Raw genomic sequence first — 20,470 nt, 5'->3', positions numbered from 1 at the left:
ATGGATCAAATATTGACTTAAAAACAATCAGTTTATTCTAATAAAAATATTAAATTGAGCTTAACTATATGAAAAGCTAAATTCCGTTACGTCAACAAAACAGTGAGGAATCTAGCTATACAAAACAGGTCGGACCGAAAGCGTAACATTCGAGGAAAGGACAACGTGACCTCTAAATTTTGGACATGCAAGTCGCGATTTTAAAACCTGTTCGTGTAGCTAAATTTTAGCAGTGGCTTCTCACACATCATTGTTTTCTAATGAAGTCTGGATGCTTTATAACTACGTATAATATTGTATTACTACTATATCTATAATCCTACATGTACCGACGTTTTTTGTACCTGTCTCACTGAGACATTAATCATCCTTGCGTATCGGAGCAATGATGACATATTCTCATTACGTAACCTACTAAGTAGTTCCATGTGACTTGACGAGTTACTTCATCACTTAGGTATACATTATTACATTCGTTACCAATAAACGCACAAGTAGTAGAAAGCTGTAGTAAAGTTCGCTAAAGTTAAGAATAATTATTCTGCTAAGAATGAATCTATGGGACAAATGTTAGTAGCAGCAGATTCTGGTGGTGTAGAATTCATATTTCTTTCTTCATCAGTGTTATCCATATTGTTGATACGTGCAGCCAATGTGGCATTATCAGCTAAAGCTGCTGCCAAAGCCTTTTCAAGTTTAGCTGCGCCAGCTCTCTCTGCTTCCAGAGCAGCCCGTGCCTCAACTAGAGCTTCAACATCAAGATCAATTGGTTTCTTAGATGGATGATCACTTATTTCAGCTAACTGTAGTTGGAGTTCGGCGATAATGGCTTTTAGTTTACTTATTTCCGCTGTACCAAAATAAAATTACAATGTTTTATACGTGTAAATATACTTCAAATAATGGATATTATTTGTTCACTTACTATTAGCAGCTATAAGTACTTTATTGGTATGTTGTAGCTCTGCAGCAGTAAGGCGCCTCTCTCGAGCATGTGCTGCAGCGGCCAGGCGAGCGCGCTCTCGTATTTCAGAACCAGCAGCTGCACATTTCTCCACTCTTCGAAGTTCGCTCTCAAGACGAGTTGATTCCCTAATACCAAGAAGTTAAAATATTTCGGCAAAGGTTCCTTTAATTTGAAACTTAAAAAAACTTCATTATGTTACTTAAACATCGTTCTCGGACTTCATCTACAAAACTAAAGGAACTGTACCTAATGTTATTTAGTGAGTAATCTTAGGTTGGTATGGTATGGTGTACTCGTATAATGCTAATATTTAATTACCTCCGTGCTTCTTCCGTTGCCTTACAGATGCGCTCTTGAAGTTCGGTATATTGCCGTTGAAGAGTAGCATGAGCAGATTGCAAAGGTTTCAGTTGCTGAACTTGCCTCTCCAGTGAGCCAATCTGTGCTGTCATTTCGCCACATCGATCTTCTAAAAGCTTTCGCTGCCTCTCCTAATACAGGTAGGCATACGCATGTGTGTAGGTAGTAGTTTATTAGTTTGTTACCGAAATTATGACGTAAGGATTTGGCTTTGGTGATCGATGTTACACAAGAGTGGCCCAGTATTATCAGTATTAGTGTTAATGTTTGTTTGCCTATAAGATTCTATATCAGACAAAGTGAAGATAACAGAAAACCGAATGGCATTTAAAAAATAATAGGTAATCATCCATCTCCAGAACTGCGAAGTTCCATTCATTGTTACGGTGGTCGTGACTTATAGAGATGACTGTGAATAAGCAATTATTTTTAATCCAGAACTACTTCACAACTTAGATTACATCTAAAGTTTTCATTGTTACGAATAGTTATTCAAAAGCTCTATTGGTAGTCTGACCTTGGAAATAGCAAAAACTTAAAACATCATCATATCAAAAAAAATAATGAACGTAGGATTTGATGATTAGAGATTATATCAATATGTATCAAGACTTAATTATATTACTACTTCGTTTATTTAGCAACGTAGCATGATTTTGGACTTAGTCGATCCCAAGAATCAATTCTCGTACGAGTACCTAACTCACTTTACGTCGTATGAGAATGTTCATGAAAAAGACAAATCGCTCCATTAGGACTCATAACGACTTGTTCGCCAACTGGCGAGTGTCAAACTTGCGTGTTCATCAATAGCGCAGGTTTATTTTAATTTTGCAGTTATATTAGACCATAATAACCAGAGCGAGTTTGACACTCGCCAGTTGACGAACAAGTCCTCATAACTTAGAAAAAAGATGATAATATTTTTCAAAGGATTATAGAAAATATATATAAGCAGTGATAATGATATAACAAGTTGGCAAGTTTTCACACACTTTGTTACAAACCTACTAAACGCAATGAGTCAAGTATATAATTTTCTATTAAAACTTGCCAAGTTATATCATTTTTAACTGAGGTCTGTGTATGGAACTTGGTACTTATTTAGATCTCACTTCTTTTATAGGCGAAGCATTCCAATATTATCGAACTTGGCAGCCACATTTATGTTTTGGGTGGGATTTCATTTATTTTTGTAAGGTTTATTTTCTTTTTTTCTTATTTTACTTTACTTTGACTAAATACAAACCTTCGTAACCAATTTTAGGTCGGTACGACCATTGGAAGATATAGATATTTTTTTTGTTTTAGTTCCTTAGGGGTATGAATTTACACCTTCATTATTTTTAAAACCGACTCACACTTGGCCATTTTCAGATTTTTTCCTTTACCTTGACCTAAAGACCTACCTCCATGCCAAATTTCAAGTTAATACGACCATTGGAAGTGGTCTAGGTTTTTGATGAGTGAGTGAGTGAGTGAGTGAGTGAGTCAGTCAGTGAGTGTATAGTAAAAATAGCGATTTTCTGACGTCAATATCTCAAGACCTACAGTAGGTACATTAATGAAATTTTGTATTTTAGATAAGTAAGTAGATCTCGACAGATACTAGAAATTTCATATGCGTAGATAAAATAGATTTTGAGTTATAGGTGGGTCGAACTTGGCCCGAAATGGTTCGTGTAATATAACCCACGGCCGGTGTGTCGGTTTTTTGCTCGAACTTGGCGGACACACTGCCGTGTGTCTAGATATGGTATATTTGTAGTTCAAGGCACTAATAATTATCGCTTACAGATCAATACACGATGTATAGCCGATTGTTTTCAACACTTGAGAATATTCCCACGTCATGGTATAAAAGAAGAAATAAGAAAGCGTGTATGATTTGTATCGCGACACTAGTAATCCATCTGATAGAGATGACTTTCATTGAACAGTTAAAGAAAGTAATTCAAGTAATGCATACCTACTTATGACTAAACATAATAATGTAGCTTACATTATGATCTTTGTTAATAGCTATATACATATAAGGTGTTCTAGCATTATCTGCCACGGTTTTAATGGGAGGGTAATGCTTTAATCAGATCAACACATTAGGTAGGAACTCTAGTTGGTACTTTAAAGGTGGAAAAAGCATATTGTCAAAAAATCCATGAATATTGCAGTAGAGAAAATTAAATTATTGAACTTACCGTTAAATCCAGGTGCATTTTGAGTCCTGTAATATGTTCTTGGGAGGTGGCTAGTGCACTGGTGGCCTTGGTGACGGCGGCGGTGGCGGCGGCGGCTCCGTTGCGGGCCTCCGTGGCCGCGCGCTCAGCGGCCGCCCGCGCCGCCTCCGCAGCCTCGGCGCGTGTCGACTCCGTGCGTACCGACTCTCGTAATCGACTTTCAGAAATCTATATTTTATAAGACACTTATAAAAATGTAATTTGATAAGCTAATAGATTATTACTAATGCTAGTTTTAGTAATTTTCGTCGTTTATCAACTTATGCTAAAAATGAATTAGCGCAAAAGGATAACTCACTGTTAGAGTCCTAAACTCTCCAATCAATTCCAAATATTGTTCTTCCAATGTTTCAAATTCAGTCGTAACTCCCATTTTAACAAATAAATTTTAAATTAACAATTAAGATAATATTGTGTCCGCCGAGTTCTAAATAAGTAAAAGCGCGGGAATAATTTGTTATTTTTTCAAACAGCTTACCAAAGACCACATTTTTTTTTAAATGTGGTCTTGACGTATATTTTTTGTTTTAATTTATTCCTTTAAAAAAATAAACATTATTTTAATATTATAATCATTGTTATTTACATATTTAATTGACATTACAATTTGTGGCATACCTACATTAATTCCCTAAAAATCTCCAAAACCTAAACGAGGCTTTACTGAAAAAAAAAAAGTTATGAATATGGCATGTTCCAATTTCGATATTCAAAATCTTCTAAAGGAGGAAATATTTTGCACAACATGGTGATTATGTGTTTAAAGTGTGAAACTATTTGTATCTAAATAAGTTCTCTACTTTGATTATAGTTATTTTATGGAGCATGTTATAATTTTTAAAACGTACTTTTTTGTTTACTTACCTTTAAATTTCGTAGCATGCATGACACATAGTGACGCCTAGGTGACACGATTGGTACTAATTGACGGGAAAGTGCATTGCAGTGAACGATTCACTGCAAATTTTTGAAACGTTTTTCGTGACCTGACACTCAACGTAGACTTATATTATAATCAAGGGCTCACTAATATTGTTACGTATGATTAAATAATTATAATCAAAAATTATTTATTTATTACATTGGACCAAAACTTACCTACTTTGTAACAGGCGTGGGTACAAACTGCAAAACCTAATTTTGTTTTTAATCTGTAAATTTTATTCACACAAAGAAGAAAGGGAAAATGATTATGAAAAATATTTCCAGAGCAGTAATACAATCAATTTACGTGGTTATGATAATTGAAATCTGTCAATTACCATCTTCAGTATTTTATAAGGGCGGACAGGATCTGAGGGGAATATTAAAGAAGGGGGTGATGTTTTTCTTCGGGAGCAATGGGTATATAAAGGAGGGCTGTTGTTTTATACCACCATTCCATCTTTTGCTGGGCATTGATTGGTAAGTCGCTATTGTACTCATGTTGTTCTATTTTCAACAAGTACGGTACCTAAGTTTCTTTAAGATGTAATATTTTAGGATTTCTCGTCAGTCTCGTCGTTCTCTTTCGTTGGTTTTACAATGTCGTAGTCGTTTTTTTTTTCATGTTATATGTACTAGTTTTCCGACGTGAAACAACGCTTGCGTTGTGTGAGTGAGGTTACCGGGGACCCAATTACCAATCTTTCCAATGCCCGTTTCCCCAACAACCCTTAAATTCCTAACCCCCAAAAGGCCGACAACGTACTTGTAATGCCTCTGGTGTTTTAAGTGACCATAATCGGCGGTAGTCGCTTACCATCAGGTGATCCGTCTGCTCGTTTACCGGCTAATTCCTTAAAAAATGTCTCTTTCTCATAGAGAGGGAAAGAGAGAGAGAGAGAGAAACAAGCGTTTCAGAAAACTATACTGCCACTGTTAAAAAAAAATGTTTTAATTAAGTTAAACTGCTAATTTTATTTCCTGATATGGTGATTATGACGATGATATTTTTATTTTATAGAGCCAGAAATCCTTCAAAATGCGGCTGGTGACAATCGTTGCGATGGTGATCACGGTGGCGTTGTCAATGTTGGTGCATTGCTACGAAAGCGCCAACCTTCGAGGCTTCGCCCTTCCTGAGGAGGACGAGGAGTTCAGGCACAGGCCTCTGTACCGGGACTACAGTTTGATCAGGAGGGCAGCTCGGGCTGATGACGCGTTTGATGACTATGGCCATCTGCGATTCGGTCGATCTGACGACTGACGCAAGCGTGCTTCTCATAAACGACGTCTCCCCTCACAGCACAGAGATCGATCCTCAGACAAATCATGTATCTAATTTAATTCTCAATGTTAATTAGCGGATAATGCTTCCTACTAAGTAATAAATAATTAAACAATGTAGAATTGTAGATAATATATTTTTCTGAATTTAACTCTACGTAAGGTCTATTGTAAAATTAATTAAATTGTAACTTTTTTTGTTGATGGTAATTTTTTTAGGTCCTGTGAAATATTATTGGCTGGTTAAATATTTCACGGTGACTTTTAATATCAAAATTAAGTTATTTTTTAAATAAAAAGTTTCCATTTATCAAGCTGTGTGTCGACTCATAATTCACTGGAAAAATGTAATTTCATTTAATTTTAAAACAAATACAATTACTTTGTAATATCATCAAAATATAGTATTATGTACTTAAGAACTTATTATAACTTAAACATAAAGAAAATAAAACACATGAGATTATTTGCATGAGTATATTATTACCCAATAAATACATTTGACAACAGTTATAATTATAATAAAATGTGTTATGTTTAATAACGTCACGCACCATGCAGTGACGAACATCAACGAACCTTAGGTAGGCATTCATTCATTTTTAAGGCATTTTCAAACTCATAAACCATTTCTCCTATTAAATGGAAATTATAGCCCTTGAATTCTATATCTCAGCATTTTAATGTTAAGGCAATGATCATTTCTTACAAGTAATAAAAGCTTTGTCTGCACGAATGATAAAACTCATTAAGATGTATTAAAGCTGCATTCGATTTACATTTGTACACGTGACAATGGACTGGTGAAGTATACAATTATTTATAGATCATCTATCCATAGTTCATACAAGCTTTGCACTATGTTATTTATTCATTTCGTTGTACCTGTTACTGCCTTCGTTAATTGACCTTGTTATTTCACATACGGGGCCTCGTAGCATGCACTGGATTTAGTTCATAAATCTAATATTCATTAGGCACACGTAATATCACTACTCTATATTAAATAATATGAGACTAGTTAGTTCCTTTCCTAAGCTAAGTTATAATTTATATTTATATTATGTATGCAGTAAGTCCTAACACACATTTTATGGTTAATTGTACTTGGTGAAATGAAGCGTATCGTGGCGAACAATATTCTGAAATGAATTATTTAATAATATTTACTAACACAAAGATGACGTAAACCAAGTTTATTATTCATTTTACAGTTTATAGAATGCGAAAGATAAATTAAACTCCTATGTTACATGACGACACAGTTTTTACATTTCATTCTTAGTTTTTGTGTTTAACACTTTGTGAGTATTTCTCAACGCCAATATCCCATAACTGTCGTCTTCTCACTTAGATGATGTCCTTTTTCTGTGAGCTTCCCAACAGAGCCTGCAAAAAGAAAAACTCAAATCACACAAACATACTACACACAAGAATTTCCCAGGAAATAATGAATTTTCATGAGTATGATTAACGTCCTCGTGAAATCTACTATTTGTTTCCTGAACATTTGTTAGAATGATACTTAATAATAATTTACCTTATTAACAAAATTAACGATCGCTGTAGCTGGCTGTTCGGGCTCCAATTCAGCAAACACGTGGCACTGGTTGTCAGCACTTGACGACGCACGCGCCACGAATGCGAATATTCGTCTGCAAAAGAAGGATACAATAATAAGATACGAGTTTTAAACAAGTCGTAGTTGTAGAAGTAAATAGTTCCACAGTTCTCAGTTACAGACACAGTCCAGTCTTCAGTTTCAAGGGTAGTTACTAAGCTACGAATTGATTTACCGGTTGTTCTTACTTTAGTCCAAAGGCCACCTTAAACTAATTTTAACATAGGTAAATAAACAAACTCATTCAATAAATTAAGATTTCAGATGTAAGAATAAAATTATATTATAACTTTCGTGAGACATACTATGATTAATTATTATGTTTTTTGACCAGTTTCTAACTATGCTAGACTATTTCGACTAGTTTCAGTAGCAGACACCACGTCGTGTATCGCGGAATACTAGATAATGGATGTTAATTAAAATGACAAAGACTTACTTTTCCAACTGTGTATTGTTGTCTGTATGTGTGTATCTCCTCTCATCGGGATCCAGTCCTGCGTAGGAGACGCCGGTGGCGGGGTAGTGTCTTCTGAAGAACAGCTTGCGAGCCGCGTCCGTCAATGTGATACCACCGCCGAACACCTTGAAGTGCACTACATGTGCTGGAGCCTAGAAGGAAATAAGAGATCATTAGGTTAAAATCCTTTTTAAAGTCAGGATATGGGATGTAGATCCCCTGAAACCTTATTTCTGATACTTATGCTAGAGATAGGTAAGCTTACATAAATACGTACATAACTTCAGGTCTGTGATGGGTGTCTCTAATGGGGGCTAGGCAGAGACAGATAAGATAGGTATCCAATGTGTTTTATACTATTACGTGACAGATATCGATTAAAAAAGCCTACTGCAAGTTCGAGATATGTATATATTCCATGGGGAATATCAAATGGCAGATGTTTCATCTCTATGATTCTTGAATACTGACCTTCTTATTCAGGATGTTGGAGACAGCCCTCTTGACGGCTGCAGGTCCTGTCAACGCCTCAGTATTTTCAGATCCGAGCAACAACACGTGACACGCTGCACCGGTCGCTAGCAGCGCTCTAGCGGCGGCATTCGCACTACCACCAGTCCATGGATCCCTGTGAAGAAGCAATTAAGAAGATGTACATTTTCTTTGAGGCAAAGATCAGTTAAGACTGAAGAGGCCTATATTCATATAGGGATCGTAACAGCCTAAAAATATCAAACTTTTTAAAGATGAAACTGATTTTTACCCGACTGCGCCAGAAGGAGGGTTATGTTTTTCATTGTTATTGAAATAGTTTTTGGTACGTTAACTCACCTATCAGGTAATCGTAGTGGCACAGGCAGAGCTAGTGGCGTCACAGTATGTTGGTATACTAGCGCAGACAATGAGCTGAAGACTGGTTCATCAGGACAGCCTCGCAGACGTACACCACGAGCTGTAGGTTCAATGAGGAAGTGCCTCACTCCTCCCGCGCCACCCGCTCGCACTGCTAAACCAAATGCTCCCGGGAACGAGTTGGAATCCCGAACTATGAATGCTCCTTCTTCTAACTGCAGCAGCGCTGATACCGCTATGGATGAGAATTACTTTTGTAGAGAACATTCACTTACTTATTGGTCATGGATATGAGTAAAAAGAGATGTATTAAGTCAAACTTCAGCAATAGTAGACTAATGATTGCACTAATGGAACTAATCTTAACTTTTCTATCAAACCAAAACGAAACTTACGTCAGTTTCACAAATAAGATAGGCTATTTTCTAACAACTTCTAATTCGATTCAATCATTATTTTACAACTTCCACCTACTTCCTAGGTTCTTTAGAGGCACTTACCATCATCTCTGGAGATGTTAGGCTTGTACCAGTAGTGGCTGGTGTCTCTGGCAAACCTCACGCGATCCGGAGCCACGTGTTGTGGCTCTGCGGTCCCACTGACGCTGGAGCGGCGAGACCCACTGCTGCCGTTGTATATGCGGTACTCCGATTCTGGACTTATTTCACGTTCTTTTCTATAAGTTGAAGATAGTTTTGTAAGTAAAGGTATAAAGGAAACTAGTAGACCACGATTAGTTACATCAGTGTCTTGACACTTTGACACTTGTCCACTTACACCAGTAAGTGGTGATAAAGGGATAGTGGGGTCTAGTATGTTAAGTTATTACTTTGTTAGGGATATAGAATGAATTTTAATCTGAAAACCAAAGGGCTAATCTACGATTAATATCTCCTTCTGGAAGTTTGTTTTGCTGCCGATTGTCAGTATGTTATTCTATACCTCATGTCCTCCAGGTCAAACATATTGTACCTGGTCACGGAGGGCGAGCGCGGAGGTCGAGCAGACAGTGAGGGCGTCGGCGTCGGTGGATAGGGAGTGCGGGGGTGCGTGGGGAACGCCGGAGTGCCTGCTCGAGACTCCGTGCGGGACTCCGCGCGAGACCAACTCTCAACACGGTCCTGGAAATACAAGGATACATTATAGTCTCAACTTGAGTGCAGAATATTTTGAGTCCAAGAAAGGAATGTATGCTAAGAAATACTTACAACGGTATCATTGCCAGAAGGCTCCGCTAACGACAGTAATCCAGGCGCGGGAGTACTATTTGGTGTGCTCGTCGTACTCCACTCGCGCATCGTCATCTTTTCGTACATAAACTTTCTAGATGAGGTTCTGTAAACATAACAATATCCATTCTTAAAAAGAAAATATTGCAAAGCGGTTACCATTCAGCCCGTAAGCAAAAACTAACAAACACTACACACATGCATTTGAATATAGTCAATCGAACACTCTTTTACTTGAATAGAATAATATTTATTAGAACGATTAAATTGAAGTAACATGGTTCACAATTACTGTAGCAATATCACTACCTAACTGGTAATTTATGCTAATTGACTAGAACTGATAGCTAGTTTTAGGTGGCGAAATATTCAAGCAAGCAAGAACCTCAAAATGAATGCTATTTTATACCTGTCTGGAGCTTGTGGACTGGTGTGGTCAGTCCTGAGAGGGGTGCGCGTGTTCACGTGAAGAGGCACGCTGAAGTCCTCGTCATCATCAGCAAATGCAGTCGTATCACTTGTGTAGCCATCCACTCTATAATATTAACGACAAAGGATTGTATAGTCTGTTTTAAAAAATCCTATGTAAAATACTAATGACGTTGATCGTCATTTAGATTCTAAGGCTGGGTTTCCAAGTATTGCGATGAGTATCTGCATATTCATAAACTAGCTGTAACTGATGTTTTAATGTTTTTTAAGTAGAAAGATAATCTCACCGATGGCTGGCGGAGCGGCGCACATGTCGGGAAGAAGTAGTATCCCACTCGAGCGGTAGTCGAGCGACTCTCTCCCTGGCCTCCTTCCTCTCGCGTAGCTTCTGTTGCTGTCGTTGCAACCACGTGAGTCCTGAGCTTCCTTCGACACTGCTCTCAGAGCGACGAGGCTCTCGAGCTCGAGAACTCTCGTGCCAGCCCAGGGTACTCGCTGATCGCCACGTCCCATTTTCAGGCGGTGTCTTCCGTACCGTAGCCGCGCTCGCAGGCCGTTCCGCCCATTCCACTTCCCCATTCAACCATCTGCTGACAAATTGTTTTATGGTTAGCTACAGTTGACAAGTAGGCTATAAAACGTAGGTGGGTACTTCAATTGCCTCGTTAAGTATCCGGATGGAAAACTAAAATGGGCTGTGTTGGTATGGTTTAATTTCTTATATCCAATGAGTTTTTTTAACCGCTTTAGGCATTACATTATGTAACTTTAGAATTCCAACCTTATACTCCGGATGTGACCATTTAAATATCTCGGAGTAACTTTTAACAAAAATGAACAAAATATTTTGTCACAGTACATACCCTGTTTGTTATCTTTATAACTTGTTTTTTTTATTTGCGTGTAGGACTTGAAGGTCCGAGTGATCTTATTATGGCAATGAGAAACCTTGTAGGTATCCACATGCTAAGAATCTTTAAATAGTGGGTGTTTGTTTCATAACTTATGGATAACTCATAATAGTAAATGAATTATATTTGAATACTAATCATCTTCCGCTAAATGTAAAGTGGATACAATCAATGGACTTGTTTTTATTTAAGTATTAATTAAATGCTGTGCTAGATCCCGGATGTGTTCTGGTATACAATTGGAGCAGATTGACAGTTACAGCACATGTTTTTAACAGAACCTTAACTGTTTTAATGAACTAGGAAGTAAAAGGGTCTAACAAAGCGGGCTTTAATAGAAAGTAAATAGTGTCTCGGCAGCGTGAGGCGGTGTGGCGGTGAGGCGTCGCAGTGTCGTGGCCCGGTCGACACCCGCCCGTTTATGGCCACGTATAACTCGAAATAGTAACTTGTTTGGGTCATGGCGCGACGCAATCACACACCATCGCTCCAAATCAAATCGAGAATTGCGAGTCGACAGTCGACATCGCTTTCCGACGTGCGCCTATGTATGGCGACGTGTACAACTGCTCGATTACATTTGTTGATCATTACATAAAGCTGACGTGACCAATTACATGTTGACGAGATGTTATTAAAAATAATGTCGGTAATCTAATACCGAATATGGTTAGATTAGAAAGGTCTTTTCGCATGCTGGTTAGAAGCTATAAATTATTGGTTTGTTAGCTGAAGTATATTCTAGGAATAGTAATGCCGTGTCAGTAATTTGACTGGAAACTTTAGAAGGCATTCATTGAGCGGGCGCCGCATAAATAATTCGCGGTAGGCAGGCTGCAGCCGGGGAGCTGAGCGCGCTATGTGCGGCAGGCAATGTTGCGGAACGAGCAGATTGATACTCGGTTCGGTTTCAGCCCACGCCTATCGCCGACTCAATTAATGTGACGAACGCTTCCGTTACTTAATGTAATTGCAAATGGTAATGGTAATAGATCCACTGTTAAATGCCATTCGAAACGAAATAAAAGTAAATGGGATAATTTCCTAACAATGGTTTCGTTTAACGCTCTAAGTTATTTTGCTGTCTAAAGTTCAAAGCTTTAAGCCCAAAACGTCGGTTTTAACTAAACGTGTTTTTTATGCGTTGGTGATGAGTGGGTGATATTTTGACAAATATAGGTTTTTAGTAAACACTTAACGTTTTGGTATACTACAACGATATATTTGGCATAATCGGTTTATATTATGTTTGGCGAAACTGATCATTCACAAATCTGACAAAACACAATATGTTTCGAGACTCTTTGAAAAAAAAAAAAACTCAAAGTCGTTACGTTCCTTGAAGTCCTGCTTAAATGACGTCCTTCCAAAATGCAATCACGAAATTGAGGAGTAATTATAATGGCGTACCTACTTCCGTTGAACCATATAAAGCTAAAAGCTTACTCATGACCTTGGTTTAATGTACTTTAATACAGCTGATATAAAACTGAGTATCGATAAAAACATCCATCAGATCTGGAGTGCATAAAGTATACACACAATGAGTAGTGCAATAACCAGACGCGAACATTGAACAATACTTGAATGTTTGCCGACCTTTATTCCCTTATCTGCCTCAACAAAAGCATTCACTAAGTGCTGTGATTACAATGCATTACGGCGACTTTTGATTGACAACACATCAGTATCGTGTCATTTATCAAAATGTCGATCATTCCGATTCCCGCCCCGATAATCGCGAGTGCTATTGTTTGTGAGAAACAGGTAGGCATATTTTATTGGCATCTCCTGAGATATTCAATCAATAAGGACAATATACAGTGATATAACATGTCATTGTTTGTTAACTTTTTTTTTTATTTGGTCATGTAGTAACTTACATATATTATGTACTTAAGTGTTTATTGAATGCGCCTGAGTATGCATTCTCTATTATTACACGTTACTCGCAAAGCTCAAGCTTTTAGAAAATTAAACATTCTAAGAATATATCGAATGGTATCACTATTCTAGAAAACATTTCAAGAATGTCTGACTGTGTTGTTTCAATGAAAATTGCATAACTTTCCGACATAGCGAGACAAAGATATCAAACATAGGCGTGTTTGTATGTACAACGAAGGGCACTATGCCGTAATGTGCCACACACGCGCTGTTTACGATAATATTCGTAATTTACTTCTCATTTCTGTTGTCGCGATGCATTATAATTTACTGGGAAACTCGTGTCGTGTCTGGAATATTGCTATTAGGCATATTGTTTATGTTCTAAAGATGTTGTTATTGAATATTACAATGTTTCACACTTAATATCAGGCCTACTCTGCAGAGACTAAGTTTATACTGTTCACTGATACTAGGTAGGTTTGATGGAGTATTTTTCCTGACATAAAATTAGCCTCAATTATTCTGATCTAGAATAAAAAATATGGATCGTATGATACAAAAACAAGCAGTAATGCGCACAAAAAATATTAAAACACTGTATGCAAGTTTTTATTGTAATCATTGTATATTTACACCACGCCTACATAGCCCGCTCCTACGCTTCAATCTATAATTTAATGTTCTACCACATCTTTTGTTCTGTTTTAAAGTGTTTGTAAAAATGTTTATTGACGTATCAATTTGAGTTACTGTGGTGTAATTTAAATATTATTATGTACAGCCTGTGTGATATAATTCATAGGTAGGTATAACTAGTATTTGCGTATGTTTTATTGACGGCATTAAAATAGGAGGCTACGCGGCGAAATTGGCACTAAGGTGTTTAGTATATTATTATAATCCTCGCAATTTTACTCGCTGCCTCTATTCCTCATAGTCGTAATGAGATATTGTATTGTTTTTAGATTTCTCGGTCCTCAAAAATCTATCGGGTACAATTTTCAGAGATTAGCGCGTTAGAAACGACATTCTAGCTTCACCTACACATCACATTAGTAAGGATTAGCACATTGTCTGTTGATTAAAATAATGCTAGGAATGTTAAATGGCTACTTAGTAAAATGTATAACTAAACCTTGAGATAATCTGTTTACAAAGACAAAGGAACGCTTTCACGAGTGTATGCAGTGTGCTATGCACTGTTGCATAACATCGTCACTGTCAATATTTTCCTTCGTGAGATAATTGAAAATGTACCTACAATGAGTTACAAAACTATTTACAATTCATTTTAAATGTAGAGTAACTTCATTTAATTATATAGCCTGTATCAATTACAGTAGTATACTCTAGTCATTGGTTTGACCTCGTCTAGTTGACAGAAGGAACTTCATGATAATTATGTTATAGCATGCCATAAATTAAAATATAACGATGTATCGAAGGAATAATGTATATTTTTTGGAGTATAAGAAAATTAGGGAGTATTTTTAACTCATGATTGTGAGATAATTTGATTATTTTATCTCTCTTTTATAAAAAGCGAACCATAAAACCACTTTAATCGATCCGAGACATCAAGCCAGGACCTCACGGCTTGCTCATCAGTGGTGCTTGCGGCCACATAAAATAAAATAGTCAATATACATGGCTTTCACGGTTTGTTTAACCAGCGGTTTCGGTAACATCTTTGATGTAGATATAGTCTCGTTTACAAAATTAATCAGAGCTCCATAAATAACTTATTAGTCTGTGCTTGTGTGGTGTAATGGGCGTGATTGGTTATGCTATATTTTATTGCTGTTCTTCATTGACAGTGAAGTGGGTCGAGCGGAACGCGGCTAAATAAATTAAGGGGACAGCGTCGGAACTCACTTACAGTTTTGTTACGAACAATTTGTTACCGATCAAGTTGACAGATTACAAGATGCTCTCCCAGACGATGTTTGACATTACTCGCGATCTGTTTACTCATTGATATTTGAAATATCCGTTAAAACTAGGTTTCGCTATAAATAATGAGGTCGGTGAGGTTGTGAATGTAAACAGTGTCCACAGCGTGCGGTGTAGGCGGCGGTGGCGACCTCCACGCCTACTACACAGGAACACATGTTTACATCTGCCACCAGATCCCTTGTTTTAATTACACTCATATAAATTTAATGTTTTGCCTTTGACCCTACGGAGATATACAAACAATAGACACAAAATCCGGATGTTTAACTTGGATTATACAAACATTCATATTTTCAACTTTTCTACATTAATAAAAAATATTTAAATCTGACTAGTTAATCTGTTACTTATGTTTGAAAGAAGATAATTTTCTTTGTATCTACAGTTACAAGAAGGGAGAACTGGTTTCGAAAGGTTGTCTTTATTTATGTAGTTAAACAAATATTTAAACGTTTAATTAACCCGCCTTGACGTTTGTTTACATACATTTAAATATATTTATTGAATGGATTTCATATTTTAAAATGAACTCACCTTCCATTCTTTATGGGAGATGCTGGTGGTGGAGCTGCCGCGGTGGTGGTGGTGACTTCTTCGTGTGTTAGTTTCTTGAGCGTACGCGGAGACAGCGGGGTACGAGGTGATGGTGGCTCGGGGGTGACCGTGCGTTCATCATCGTCGTCCTCTATGGGCCGGTAGTTGCGGTCACCACCGAGAGCGCGTCTCACCAGCTCGGGGCTGGCGAGGCGGTTGGGTGCGCGCAGCATGCCTGGGCGCAGGCCGGGCGCTCCGTATGTGAAGGGCGCGGAGTCTGCGCGCGCGTGGTACGGTATATCGGGTGGTCGGTCGGCGTGCGACTGCGGCTGCGGCGTGTGCGACGCCGGCGGTGGGTCGGGCAGAGCGCTCACCGTGCGCAGCATGTCGCCCAGCAGCGCGTCGAGCTCGTCGGGCGGGCTGGGCGCGGCGCGCCGCCCCGCTGAAGAGATGCCCGAGTCCATGGATGCGCTGAGCGGTGAGGAAGGCCCACCACCGCCCGCACGGACCACCGTGGCGTAGATGGACCCGTCGAGGGGACCGAATGTGTGCGCTGCCTCGTTCCCGTCGCCCGCTTCGCCTCCCGAACCAGATCCTTCTGCGCTGCCGTTGTTCTCACCTGCACCAGATTACGCGGTCAGATAACTAAATACTAACAGTCGTTAGGAAGGCAGAAACATATTCTCACATAAGTTGGTTGCGATTAGATCTAGCGCGGGGCGATGTGTTTAGCGACGGTTTAATTACGAATAGCTTTTAAATTGGATTCGATTCGCTCCAATAAACCGGCGGGGCCTCTTCGCAACGAACGATGTACCTATTAACTCTACTAAGTATATGGTCGAGCACGTGTACCTATAATTTTGTACTGCACTTTGTACGGGGACAGAATTAATTACCATCTAGGTAAACTGTGTGGTGAAGTGTGTAAATTATTATCGTATTTACACGTATTATGTCGCCGTGAGTCGGTATCGAGAGTTTAATTAGCCCGAGCCACCAGGTGCAGTGGCGGGTGCAGTTAATGTCGCCCCGATACAGCCAGTACCACCTAAAAAGGACTAAGTTTGCTTCCCGTTATTCCAGTGGGATGACACCGTTAAGTGTTGTTTGATGAAGTGCCGGTACAGCGTCCTACGTATAGATATGTGCAGATTGTGCAGTACTAGATAAGTAGCTACTCTTATACGGAAAGCATACAAGAACTGTTGCTTGCAACCGAACGGTATCATTAGAAGTAATAGGGTAATGACGTAGTCATTCATGTAGCTAAATATAAACGTAAATACTGTCTTTGTCGCTAATGATGTTCACATCTGATTCCTACACAGCGATAAACTTCCCAGTGTTTGTACAAAAAACCCAGATTTAAATAACAAAAAGAAATTGGTTCCTTGTGACCCACTTAACGATAACCTTTTAGTATCTGTGCCACTGCTAAAGTTTTCCTCATATTGTTAACTTGATTAAAATAAATAATATTCTAAGACTAGCTTTTGCCCGCGACTTCGTTCGCGTGGAATAGTGACTTCCGGCAAATTTTTGGTTTTAACCACATAGTTCCCATAGCTATAGGCTGATGATGATGATGATGATGATGATGATGATGAGTTCCCGATCTCGCGGGATCTTTTCAAAAATGAGATGTGGAAGATATTCCAGGGAACTCTTCAAAAATCAACATAATGAGCTCTGCGTTTGATTTTAATAGATGTATACTCACTTAGGGCATTGAAAAAATAGTTTAAAAACGGACTTTAACTAAAGAAATATTATAATCTTTCCGAACTTAAGATGAAAACTAACTTAAAACTAAAGAAAGCTACGAATTACGAATTTATAACAATTAAAAAAGAAATTATATTAGAACCTATCCTTTATGCTATAATAACCAAGCTTAAACTAAATAATTTAAAAGAAACGACTTAAATCTAATCTAATTTATTTATAAATTAGACTTACAATTTTATTAAAAAAACTAACTACAGTAACTACTAATAATCGATATCAAACTAAACCTACGTTAAAAAGTTTAACCAGAAAACCAGGAAAACCCAACAAATAAACTTATTAATTGACAAATACAACGAAACCAATTTAGAATATACGAAACAGCAGGACCACTACAGACAAATAATCATACGACTGATAATACACATTTTCTACAATAGTACCGAAGCGCTCGGCCGATACCCAACCAAATAATTGTAACAAAACCATAGCGCAATCTTTTTGGATCCCAACGCCATCTATCGAGGATAAAGACAACTTGGATTATTTATTTATACTCCGTTCGGGCATTTTCTTTGTACTAAAAGTTTAATTATATTGATATAATTTTTTTCATACCTTTTTACTATTTGTTAACTTTTTTTCGATGAATTAAAACAATAACATGAACCGAAGTCGTGTAACGATCGACATAGAACTATCTATACTCCGTTAGAGCGTTTTCTTTGTACTAAAAGTTGTATTATGTTATATTTTTCATTGCTTTTTACTATTTTGTAAAAACAAATTTCCAATGAATTAAAACAATAGATGGCGCTGTATGTCCGGAATAAATTTATTTTTTATTTTATTTTTTTTATTTTTATTTTATTTTTATTTTATTTTTATTTTATTTTTATTTTTATTTTATTTTTATTTTATTTTTATTTTATTTTTATTTTATTTTTATTTTATTTTTATTTTATTTTTATTTTATTTTTATTTTATTTTTATTTTATTTTTATTTTATTTTTATTTTATTTTATTTTTATTTTATTTTTATTTTTATTTTATTTTTATTTTATTTTTATTTTTATTTTATTTTTATTTTATTTTTATTTTATTTTTATTTTATTTTTATTTTATTTTTATTTTATTTTTATTTTTATTTTATTTTATTATTATTTTATTTTTATTTTATTTTCATTTTATTTTCATTTTATTTTTATTTTATTTTATTTTTATTTTATTTTATTTTTATTTTTATTTTTATTTTTATTTTTATTTTTATTTTTATTTTTATTTTTATTTTTATTTTATTTTATTTTTATTTTTATTTTTATTTTTATTTTTATTTTATTTTATTTTATTTTTATTTTTATTTTATTTTATTTTATTTTTATTTTATTTTTATTTTATTTTTTGATTTTTGAAATAAAAATATATCTATGTCCTTTCTAAGGTTCTAAACTATATCTGCACCAAATTTCAACCAAATCCGTCAAATAGTTGCGGAGATTAATGGTATAAGCATAGAATGTTCGACGTGATTCTTTAATTTGACATAACTTTTTTATTTATGAACCGATTGACATGAAACAAACACTAAATGTAAATTTAAGCATCCCACAATATATTCGTGAAAACCGCATCCAACTCGGATCAGCCGTTTCTGAGATTAGCGCGCACAGACGAACAGACAAACAGACAAACAGACAAACAGACAAACAGACAAACAGACAAACAGACAAACAGACAAAAAAAAGTTAATTACATTTTTGGGTTCGACATCGACATAACAATAACCCCTGCTATTTTTTTTAATTTTATTTTCAATGTACAGACAGCACTTTTCTACGATTTTATTATATGTATAGAATAGATGATCCTGATAGTTGACGGTTCAAGGCGATATTGAGGCTGCCAAATGAGGAAACGACCTTAACGATGGATTTAAACGATTGATGCCATATAAGTATTTGGTACGGAGTATAAAACGGGTGGGTAGTTGAGAGACGCTGACCAGTCGAGTTCTTGCTAGCGCTACTATAATATTTTCAGCTACAATGATTTCGATAGCAAATAAGATGAACTAGATATTTGACCACCATTCATTAAAGATAGTTTAGAGGCGTGAAACTGTCAAAGCGTGTAATAGTGAATGCAAATAAGGAGGAATGACACGATAACTCGACTAATTTACATAACGAGCGTGTCTAGTTCGCGTAGCCAACGTTCCGTATCACTTGTGTGTGATTTTTGTTCTGGTAGCAAAATGTTCGGCGCCGGCGCTGAGCTGTGCGATGTTCGATTTCGAAACTGAACTAAATGTGTAGTTGTCAATAACGCAATTAGTGTAAAGATATCAACGTCAGCGTCTGGTGACCGTCGCCGTCGGTCGCTGTTAAGGAAGATGTGGTTATTTCTGTGTTGTCAACGAAAATAACGCGCCGGGCGTGGAGCGAGGGCTAGTGTTACGAAATATGCAGCGCAGGAAGAGGATGTGCGCCCTAGCGTCGCCTGCGCCGGCCCACTTGCATCCCACGATATATCTCGCACACGTGGAGATAAAGAAATCTGTTATCATTAATTATAGACTCTAGCCCACTCATATTGATCGCAATCATTAAATCGAACACAGAATCGTGATTTTATCTCATTCTGGTATTCAATTTATTTCTCTTACAATTTTTAAATAGTATTCCATTCAAAAGTCTTAATATGGTAGATACAAAACCATTTATTTCATAGCAAAAAATAATTTGGATCGAACTTTATTATTTAAATCGTCTTCCATATAAGAGATTTAATTGGCATACATATAAAAGAAACAGTTTACTATAGACACATTATCATTTATTGTAATTTAGATTTATTATATCTCATGTAAGTGAATTATTCTAGTCTTATGGGAATTAATAAATCTCAAACCTCATACATATCTACAATAGAGATACATATGCACTATGGATAGATATTTATAACAGCTAAACATATTAAAATCATGATATAGTATAATATTCATGTCCAACAAAAGTTTAGTTCGTTAGCAATTGAAAATGAGCGTGACTACGATGAGCCGGTGATCTTAGGTTTGGGTTCG

At 36.7% G+C, this 20,470-nt stretch overlaps 2 protein-coding genes and 1 long non-coding RNA gene across 23 annotated transcripts in view; 1 reads left to right on the top strand and 2 right to left on the bottom strand.

The window, feature by feature from the left end:
* Positions 1–71: 71 nt before the first annotated feature.
* Positions 72–4,000, bottom strand: LOC118278814 (uncharacterized). Its single transcript, XM_050696522.1, has 4 exons — positions 3,863–4,000; positions 3,526–3,732; positions 1,286–1,458; positions 72–1,092 (listed from the first exon to the last, which is right to left on the bottom strand). The coding sequence occupies exons 1-4, from the start codon at positions 3,935–3,937 to the stop codon at positions 918–920; spliced, it is 630 nt and encodes a 209-aa protein (XP_050552479.1). The 5' UTR covers positions 3,938–4,000; the 3' UTR covers positions 72–917.
* Positions 4,001–6,235: 2,235 nt separating this feature from the next.
* Positions 6,236–20,470, bottom strand: part of LOC118278387 (tensin-1) — a 96,169-nt gene continuing 81,934 nt past the window's right edge. For 6 of the 21 annotated variants that reach the window (XM_050694391.1, XM_050694453.1, XM_050694439.1 and 3 more), the window contains 11 exons: positions 15,658–16,276; positions 10,654–10,956; positions 10,344–10,469; positions 9,914–10,040; positions 9,648–9,826; positions 9,206–9,381; positions 8,685–8,940; positions 8,325–8,481; positions 7,833–8,005; positions 7,313–7,427; positions 6,236–7,161 (listed from right to left, as the gene is read on the bottom strand). In XM_050694391.1, the coding sequence (XP_050550348.1) occupies positions 7,123–7,161; positions 7,313–7,427; positions 7,833–8,005; positions 8,325–8,481; positions 8,685–8,940; positions 9,206–9,381; positions 9,648–9,826; positions 9,914–10,040; positions 10,344–10,469; positions 10,654–10,956; positions 15,658–16,276 (2,270 nt within the window). In that variant the 3' untranslated portion in view covers positions 6,236–7,122. The remainder of the gene's footprint in view (positions 7,162–7,312; positions 7,428–7,832; positions 8,006–8,324; positions 8,482–8,684; positions 8,941–9,205; positions 9,382–9,647; positions 9,827–9,913; positions 10,041–10,343; positions 10,470–10,653; positions 10,957–15,657; positions 16,277–20,470) is intronic. The other 15 variants (XM_050694411.1, XM_050694509.1, XM_050694493.1 and 12 more) reach the window with 7 other exon arrangements.
* The window catches only part of LOC126910817 (uncharacterized), a 289,873-nt gene continuing 288,163 nt past the window's right edge, over positions 18,761–20,470 (top strand). Inside the window, exon 1 of the long non-coding RNA XR_007705389.1 lies at positions 18,761–18,829. This is a non-coding gene — a long non-coding RNA (uncharacterized LOC126910817). The remainder of the gene's footprint in view (positions 18,830–20,470) is intronic.

The sequence above is a fragment of the Spodoptera frugiperda genome, chromosome 1, assembly GCF_023101765.2.
Source record: "Spodoptera frugiperda isolate SF20-4 chromosome 1, AGI-APGP_CSIRO_Sfru_2.0, whole genome shotgun sequence".
NCBI classification, from domain to species: Eukaryota; Metazoa; Arthropoda; class Insecta; order Lepidoptera; family Noctuidae; genus Spodoptera; species Spodoptera frugiperda.
Note: the sequence above shows the minus strand (reverse complement) of the source record. Positions and strands in the feature narration are given on the sequence as shown.

Coding starts and splice junctions, on each gene's coding strand:
- LOC118278814 (XM_050696522.1), bottom strand. CDS start 3,937: ATGGGAGTTACGACTGAATTTGAAACATTGGAAGAACAATATTTGGAA. Junction 3,733..3,862: donor GAGAGTTTAGGACTCTAACA/GTGAGTTATCCT, acceptor TATAAAATATAG/ATTTCTGAAAGTCGATTACG. Junction 1,459..3,525: donor AAATGCACCTGGATTTAACG/GTAAGTTCAATA, acceptor TACCTGTATTAG/GAGAGGCAGCGAAAGCTTTT.